General features: G+C 52.5%; 1 protein-coding gene across 1 annotated transcript; it reads right to left on the bottom strand.

Annotated features, from left to right (window-relative positions):
• Positions 1–505: 505 nt before the first annotated feature.
• On the bottom strand, positions 506–7,813 carry LOC124342104. Its single transcript, XM_046795074.1, has one exon. The coding sequence runs from the start codon at positions 7,811–7,813 to the stop codon at positions 506–508; it is 7,308 nt and encodes a 2,435-aa protein (XP_046651030.1).
• Between the last annotated feature and the right edge of the window lie 1,438 nt (positions 7,814–9,251).

The raw sequence follows: 9,251 nt of genomic DNA on the forward strand, positions 1-9,251 counted from the left end.
GATTTTCTTCTAAGTCCATTCTCTCTAATTTCTTCTAAGTCCCAATGGATAAATCCGTACGCGCTTCTTCTTCTACGCTGCAATCTTCCGGCCATCCTGGGACTACGGATGCCATCCGCCAGAGTGCTCTTTATCTCTCCGGCTATTTTACTCCAGTCTGGCCATCCAGCTTTGCTGAATGTACTACACCAGACTCTCTACTACTCCGACTATCTTACCGAGTTGATAGTTATTTGCTACCCCGGTCTGCTCTCTTGCTCCGGGGTAGTATTTCGATAGAGTCGTCGAAATATTTCTAAGTCCATACTTTAAGAAATTTTATAAACAGGGTTGCCTTCCCTATATAGGAAAGTAGCTAATGTTCCGCCGCATAATGTCTTGGTTTGACGGCCCATTTTAAGAGAAAGGCCGGGCACATGGGCCTGACCTGCCGTCCGACGGTTTCCGAGGACCGTCGATTTGTGTCGGTGTTTACATGCATTATTCGGCGGGGCTTGTAGCTGTTTTATCCGTCCAGCACCTCGCGCTGGTCCGGATCAACCCCTGTCGCATTCTTAGCAGCGGGCTTCGGTCTCCACGCTGCCTGCGCTCGGTCGCGTCTTCGTACTTCAGCTCTGAGCTGCTTGGGTGTTAGATCTTCGTCATCTATCCACTCTATCGGGTTAGACCTTTCGAGGTCGGCCGACGCCGGTAAGTTTACCACCGGCATCTTCGGTTGACCGTGTCGTGGTCTTACTCCCGTGGCCGGTGCCACATCTGACGGACGATTCGTGTCTCCACCGTCCACACCCGAGGCACTCGTTGTCTCTCGCGGCTGTGCCCCATGTGGCCGGCGACTCGTAGCCTTATCACCGTTGCCCGGACGTTTCCCAGTTACTCCGTCAAATGCCGAGGCAATCGTTACCTCTCGTGGCTGTGCCACATGTGGCCGGCAATCCGTAGCCTCATCGCCGAGGGCCGTGGTATTCCACACTCCCCCCATGTAAGTTCTCTTACATACTTGCCCAGATGAGGTTACGTGATCTCCAAATCTGCTCGGGTTCTTGGCAAAGTCTGCGTCGATGATACCTGGTTCTACTTCGAGAGGGTACAAGTTCTGGACAGGTCTATTTACGATTGACGTTTTGCCCTTTGAGTCGACCATGACTAGCTTGACTTTCCGGACTAAGTGATCTCGACCCTTGATGAGTTCGATCACTCGCCCAATGTTCCAATTGATTCGCTTGACGTAGTCCACGTGGATCAAGACTACTTGTCCTAGCTTGACCGATTTCGACGGTATTTGCTCTTGATGGAATCTATTTAGATCCTTCAGATAGGTTGGGACGAATTCTGTCCACCAGTCTGCCACTAGCTTTCGTCTAGCGGCTTCTCTGTTCGTGAGAAACAAGGAGTCTGCGCCGAGCAGTTCTTCCTCTTCCGGAGGTTCGGTGTCGAACTTGTTTACAAAGCCTCCTTTGATTAACTGGTTCGGAGTTAGAGCCGTTTCGTCGCCAGCGATATATCCCAACGGACGGTTGTTTACGATGTCACTGATCTCTGTGATCACCGTATGGAACATGTCGAAGTCCATCTGCTTCGGGTTAAAGGTCTTATGCAACGCTTGCTTCACGGTCTTTATCATGCGTTCCCAGAAGCCACCCCACCAGGGAGCTACACTCGCTGAGAACCGCCAAGAGATGTTTCTATTGGCCATGAAGTCGTAGACTGTCTTGCATTGCCAGAGTCTTCTGAGGTATCTTGCCGTACTATCGAATTCCAGCGCGTTGTCTGAATAGACTGTTCTTGGCGCGTATTTCAACGCGCAGAACCGACGGAAAGCGTTAATGAACGCCGCCGCACTTTTTCCTCTAGTTACCTCTAGGTGAACGGCTCTTGTCGTGGCACAAGTGAACATAACTATGTACACTTTGACTATCTGTCTCCCGTCAATCGCAAACTTGGGTTGTTTCTTTTCTTTCTTTTTCTTTTTCTTTTTCTTGTCGAGGGCATCGACTCTCTCCGGTACCAACTCTTCATCCGATTCGTCGGATGATTCTGATTCCTCTTCGGGGACTCCTGGCTCAGTCCTTGGCTGGACTATCACCGCTTTACTCGGTTCGTTTACTAGTACATTGTACGGACCGGCCATGTCGATGCCGGTGACTGAAAAGGGATCGGATATTTTCAGCCGTTCAATTGGCAAGTGAGCTGGCTTTTCGCTGAAGGCTGTTGCGTTGACCTTCTGACATCTCACGCATCGGTTGAGGATGTCTTTTATCACCTGACAGTGTTTGGGCAGCCAGAATTCGCTTCTGACTTCCATGGTCATGGCGTTCATTCCCATGTGCCCGACCCTCCTATGCAGCTTGCGTAGCAAGACTGTGGTTATATAGTGATCGGGCGGGAGTAAGATCAATGCATCGAGATGATATCTTGCCAACAGTACCTGGGCTCGTCCCCTGCACCTGATAATTCGATTCGTCGTGTCGAACACCGGTCTCAACTTTCTGAACATCTTGTCTCTCGGGACTTTCCCCCGCTCGATTCTATCGTAATCCTCGGGGTATGACTCCATCTGTGCGTGTCTTATCAAGGCGTATCGTGCCGTGAGTAGCTCCTCATATGTGAGTCGCTTGAATGAAACCTGGCATCTCGATCCCGGTTTTTTGAACTTGATTTCCTTCAAGTCAACCATGTCAAACAGGACTTGCTCGATAATGAGGGAAGGCCGGTACATTTTACCTTTAAAGCCGTCCACTGCTCTTTGGATCATAGCCTGAGCTCTGACCATTTTATCCCAGTCGCTGTACTCTTTGCGCCAGTCTGGGTGTTTCGGACGGACCATATCCGTTTGAATGAGGTTTGCCTTGATTTCGATCGGCTTATACTTGTCATACTCCGGGAGCCATTCGGGGCCCTTCCACCAGTTCAATCTCTGGATTTCCTTTGCTGAGCCTCCCCTTGAGAGGAGATCAGCCGGGTTCTGAGTCCCTTCGCAGAAGTGGATTTCTGCGCCGAATTCTCTGATCTTCGAGACTCGGTTTTGTACCCAGATTTCTGGGGTTTTGTTGGTGGCCGTGATCCAACATGTCGCTATCTGAGAATCGGTCCAGATGTGCGCTTTGTGTTCAACCCGATGTTGGTCTCGTATATACTTGCCAAGTATAGACGCCATCAGGTTACTCAGCAGTTCGAGCCGAGGGATGGTCATTGCCTTTTTTGGTAACGGAGCCACCTTTGATTTTGCTGCTATGAGGGCGATCGTCGTCCCTTGCACTTCGTATGCTACGGCCCCATATCCTACCTCGCTGGCATCGCAGAAGATGTGGAGTTCGCTAGGTTCCTTAACCTCTATGCCCGTCCAGCGAGGAATCCGTATGAGCTGTAGGTCTTCGAGACCTTTGATGAACTCCTCCCAATTCTCATTGGTGCAACTGTTCACTATCTGATCCCATTTGCCGTTGGCTAACCATGAGATCTGCATCGCCCGTTTCGCGGACAATATCGCCGGGTTCACGAAGCCCAACGGGTCGTATAGCGTTAGCGCTAGGCTAAACAGCTGTCGCTTGGTAAGCCCTTCTCCTAGCCTTCGTGCCTCGGATATTATTTTATCGGCGTTGAATTTGAACTGGTCGGTTACTGGGTCCCAAAGGATTCCCAGAGCCTTTTTGTCCGCATGTTCGAACACCTCATCTATTCCCAATTTCGATGGTCGGGAGGAGAATTCGAACTCCCCCCGTAGTAAGTTTGTTAGCTCGGCCGAATTCGTCGACCACTTACAGAGTTTCATCTTGATCTCCCCCAAGATTCGACTTATCAGCCTTATCTCTTCGGCAGCTTGTTCGGGAGTTTCGGCTCCCCCCATCCAGTCGTCGACATAGATTTGGTTAAGAGTCCTGGCTGTGATGCCTGGGTACTCTGTTTCGTACTTCTGCAGGTGCCAGGTTAGAACGGCCCTGAGTATAAATGGGCTCGATGCGAGTCCAAAGGTGAGTCTCTTCCATGCGTAGACCACCACCTTGGGTATGGCAGCTTCGGGGTCTTCGACCCAAAGAAACCTCACGATTTGCTCGTGGTCTTTGTGGATTTTGATTTGCAAAAACGCCTTCTCGATGTCGGCCGTCCACGCTATGCAATATCGCCTAAACCTCATTAGAATCCCCATGATGTCTGGGTTTAGGTTTGGTCCTATCTCAAGATTGGCGTTGAAACTGCGCCGGTTCTTGTGATGGACCGATCCATCAAAGACTGGTCGTATCTTTGTGGTTTCCGCGTCTTCTCGCTCGACCGGTCTGTTCGGCAAAAATGCCATTGGCCCATCGTAGTTCGGGTCAGCTATTTCGATGAATCCTTCCCGTAAGTAGGACATCATTACTTCGTGATATCGTATTCGCTTCTCTTTAGTGAAGGAGTCGCTTTTCCACAGATTTTCGAATCTTATGTCGGCTATGGATCTACATGAGTCGTAGTCCGGTCGCTCTTGGGTGAAGGGATACCGTACGACGGCTCGCCCTTCTTCATCGGCTTCGATGCTAGCTATGTAAGCTTGGATGAATTCGACATCCGTTAGTTCCTTATTTGGGATACCTAAACTTTCAAGGCTCCAGAAGGCCGCAAAGTGTTTGTCGACACTTGAGATCTCGTGCTCTTCGGGCACGATCTCTACTTTGGCCACGCACGCTACTGTCTCGTATCCCGGGTCTCCTAAGGAGCCCGATATCGTCCAACCGAAGATAGTGTTATGCGCCACTATTTTCCGGTGCCTGCGCGGTGCTTCCAGTAACATGAATTCGTACATGTTACTGTTTCCAATTAGGATGTCAATCGTCTTGACTTGAGACGGTCTTCTGTGCCTCGGGTCGGCCAAGGTTTCGCCTTCTTTGAGCAACCTCTCACCAAGCTTCGTCTCGGTGTATGGTGTGAGTGTTTGAATGTGGTCCCGGACAATGAATTTTTCCGTTACTGTTCTCGATATGCCGGCTATCGTGACTTGAACAATATCGCAGTACTCGTCGATGGGTGTGTGAGACCCAAATGTCAAGACTCTGATACGTTGCCTGCCAATGACCTTTGCATTTAGCTTCCGTACTAGGGCTGCTGTGATAAATGAATTACCGCAACCGCTGTCAAATATTCCGAACAGTGGGACCCATTCTTCTATTCCTTGTGTCTTTTCTGCTTTGGCTTTCGCTCCAAAGTTCAGTAACACCCCGGCGGAAATTTTTTCCTTGCCGTTGGGTTCTATTACCCCTATATTTGACTGCTCATTGACTGACCGTTCCGCTGACGGTGTCCTCGATGGCGTTGGTGATGGCGGTCGCATGAATGGTTTGCCCGATCGAGGCTTACTTGGAGATTTGCTGGCGGTTCTCGGTACCGGCCTGCTTTTAGTTCTCTCCCGACTTTCTCTCTCGTGCGGGCATAGGACCGACGCATGCGAGGTGGAGTAACAGTGCCGACATGCTCTTCTTTCCGAACAATCCACGTACCTGTGGCCTTGACCAAAACATCTGAAGCATCTGTCCGCGTCCATCACTACTTTTCGCCTTTCGGCTGCGTTGCCGAACGTGCAGTCGCGCGCAGCGTGTGTTTCGCTTTTGCATATCACGCAGGCAAGCCTCGTCGGGGTCTTGTCTCGGAACTTGATTGTTTTTGTGGCTACGCTCGCTGCGTTGGCCTGTGTGGTCTGGGTATAGTCGACCCGTCTCGACGCTTCTTCCGACGCTTTAATTCGGATCAACCTATCGAGTTGATGCAGGACCTGGTCTAAGGTCGGTGCTCTTTCTGGCCCCCAATCCATTCTCCATTTCTCTGTTATCACTCCTGGTAGGGAGTTCAAGATTTCCTTAGCCGTGTGCGAATCGAATGTCGCCGGCTGTACGCCTTGGATCAGGAGGCCTTGCCTTTGATTACATATCTCGATATGTTTTTCTCTTAGCTGGGCGGACGTCGGGTTCGCTCCCACCGGTTTGCTTGCCGCTTCTCGTAGCTTGGCTTCTCTTTCTCCTATGGCCTGATTCGGGTCGCCAAACCTATCAGCCAGTACTTGGAGAATGGTATTATAAGTTTCCGCCGTGAACGTGAAACTCGCCGTCGCATTGGCGGCTTCGCCTTCGAGAGCCTGCTCCAACATTTGGCTTTTCTCGGTGGCTGTGTATATCGGGTTGTTGTCGTACGTATTCCACGTCTGTCGCCAACCGTGATATTTCAGTACCTCCCCCGCAAACTTGGGCGGTGATAACCGTACCTTAGCCGTCTGTACAGGCATCGGCGCCTGTACTGGGGCAATGCCCAGTCTTTCTGCTTCTACTCTGCGTTGCTGCAGTCGTAGTTCGGCTTTTTCTGCTGTTGTCAGCATGGGCATTAAGTTTTCTACTGCCGTTTTGTAATACGTATAGGTCGTCATGAACGCAATTCTTTCGTGTTGTCTGGCATCGTCAGACCTTGCACGACCGTACTGGGCATAAGCCTGTGTTAGCTCTTCCCTGAGCTGCTCGAGCTCTTGCGTCAATTCTCGTTTGACGTCGTCTGGCGCTTGCGGTGGGACGTATGGTCTACCTGCCGCATGATACGGAGGTGCCGGTCCCGCTGGCGCCGGCGCCGGTGCCGGTGCCGGGGCTGGTGCCGGGGCGGGTGCCGGGGCCGGAGCCGGGGCTGGTGCCGGGGCTGGCGCCGGAGCCGGAGCCGGGGCTGGTGCCGGGGCTGGTGCCGGGGCTGGCGCTGGGCCAAATGCCGGTCTTTGTGCGCTTGCCGTAAAGGCACTGCGGTATGATGGGGGAGGCTGACTATATGCCGTTCCTCCCCTTGACGTCGGTCGTCCTACCGTCGGCTCGTTCTCTTCACTTGCCTCTTCCTCTGAGTCGTCCCAGAGTGATCTGCTAGTGTTTCGCTGCTGCCGGGTTCTCCCGGTCTCCGGCTGTTGGCTTTGAGCCCCTTGCCGAGACCTTCTACCCTCTGGCTGCTGGCTTTGAGCCGGCGGTTGTTGGGCTCTATAAATCGTCCTTAGCCTGGTGTCTAGCCTTGACATCCTTACTTTGAGTTCTACTATGGCCTGACCCACCTCTTCTGAGTGTTGGCCCAGTGACTGCGCCAGGCCGTTCGTGATTTCCTCGCCCTGGGCTTCGACCAGGCGTCTTAACTCTACTCTCAGTTGTGTGTCGTCGAACTCTGCAATTCCTGTCTGTCTTAGTTCGTTCAGGCTATTTTGGAGCTGCCCTACTGCTCGTTCAATATGCGCGACCATTCGGGTCTGCAGGGCCTCTGTCGCATTCCTCTGCGTCAGCATCGTTGCTGCGATGTTTGCTTCTATAGCCGCGATTCGTGCGGTTGTTTCTGCGGCTATCGAGCTCCTGAGGCCCGTTACAGTCTGCCTTATCGTCGGCACTTCTGTGTTGAGTCTTTTGATTTGCTCTTTATGGCCGTCTAGTCTGGTGACTGTCTCGGCTACCTTTGCATCTGTCCTCGTCAGCCGCCCAGTGATTTCTGTCATTTCACCGTTAAACCTCGCGAACTCTTCTCTCATCCATTCGGATAGAGTCTTACGATCTGGGGTAACCCCGAACCCATCTAGATTCGGCGGCGGTATTTCCGGCGAAGGCTGGGCGCCTGCCTGTCTCTGAACATCGTCTACCGTTAGCCCAATTTTCGGTGACTGGGGTTCATCAGGCCCCTCTATGTTTATGATTTTCGGAGAGCCGCTTAGGTTTCGGTCTGAGGCCCTACTCGATGGCCTACTCCTTGGTGCATTGAGCGTACCGTCAGGATTTTTCCTCGGGGCTCGTCTGGATCTCGCTCCAGTCTCGGGTTCGCTTTCCGCTAATACCCGATCCATTATCTCTTCGTCGTTCGTTACTACCAGATTCGCACCCAGTAGATTTCTGCTGGCCTTCGAAAGCGTTAGCCTGTTGGGGGTATCGTCTTTGCTCCCCTTCCGTTTCGATCGTTTCTTATCGGAATGCAACATTTATTCGAAATGAAAAGACAGACACAAAATTCTTTAATTTATACAAGTGTTTATTATCGATAACCACAGGATTTTACAATTTTTTAAGACGGCTATTCGGCCGCTTTTGGGAGGGTGCTGAGAGCTGCCGCCTTGAGCGCCTCCTCCTCGTCTTCGGCTGTGAGCTGTAGTCCTGGATCCGATTCGTCACCTGAGTCGATCCGTTGGCCCGATCGTCTCGAGACCGGGCGTGGCTGCTGCTCTTCTGCCGATACCGGTGCTTGAGCCGGTTCCTTTAGGAGCTCGTCCTCCTTTTCGCTAGGCAACTCCTCCAAGTCCTCCCCGTAGAGATTTTTGGCTGAGTCGGCTAGATTTACCTCGACCTCTGCCGCCGATCGAAGACCCTTTCGCCGGGCCGATGCTTTCGCTGCTGCCTCCACCAACTCCTTTGACGGAGGGTTAAACAGCGACTTTCTCCCGGGTTTTAAGGCTTTCACCTGTTTGACTCCCGCGAGTGACCCGTCGGACTTGTCCAAAATGACCTTTACCGAGTTCGTGGTGGCTTCCGCTATTAGCTTATCTATGTCTATAGCGTGTGTTTTCGTCCCGGACTTCGGCCGGGCCGTCCCCTTGCCTTTCGTTTGCTTGGGGCTAATGGGGCTAAGCAGTGCCGGGGTTTTCAGAGTCTCGACGTTCACTCCTTTCGAAGCGAGCGTCTTACCCTTATTCGCCGCCGTACGCTTTGGCGTCGCTTTCTTCCGACCCTGGCTCGTCGAGGCCTTTGGTGTCGGTGCCTGGCTCGTCGAGGCCACTGGCTGCAGAGTTTGTGCCTGGCTCGTCGCGGCCGAAGGCTGTGGAGTTTCTGCCTGACTCAGGTGCTTAGCCAGCACTGCCTGAATCTCAGAGGTTACCGGGTCGTTTGCCGTACCCGGGAGGACGAATTTCCCTGTGGCCAAAGCCGACCACAGTTTGGCCAAAGCGTCTCCTGGAAGGACCGGGTCTCCGTCTGGTGTGACAAACGGGACCTCGACCGTGGCAACCAAGTTGCCTTGGTCAGCTTCTGGGTTAACCCTACGGCGTTTAGTGCGCTCGTACGCCAGTCGCTTTTCCGTCACTTCCTTCTCTAACAGGCGAAGCTTTGCCTCTTCAATTGCGTCCCTCTTTCTCTTTTTGGCCGCGCGAACCTCGTGTCGAAGAGCGTTCTGCGCTTCTTTTTCCCTCCGAATTTGAGCTTCGTCCTCGTCGAACTTGGCTCGCTCTTCGGGAGTCAAGAATGCCAAGGCTTCTCTCTCCAACTTCTCCGCTTTAGCGATCTCCCACTTGTTTT

This window comes from Daphnia pulicaria, chromosome 6 (genome assembly GCF_021234035.1).
Source record: "Daphnia pulicaria isolate SC F1-1A chromosome 6, SC_F0-13Bv2, whole genome shotgun sequence".
Lineage (NCBI taxonomy): Eukaryota > Metazoa > Arthropoda > Branchiopoda > Diplostraca > Daphniidae > Daphnia > Daphnia pulicaria.

Excerpts from the sequence above, each read along its gene's own strand:
- LOC124342104 (XM_046795074.1), bottom strand. The coding sequence starts at position 7,813 with ATGGATCGGGTATTAGCGGAAAGCGAACCCGAGACTGGAGCGAGATCC.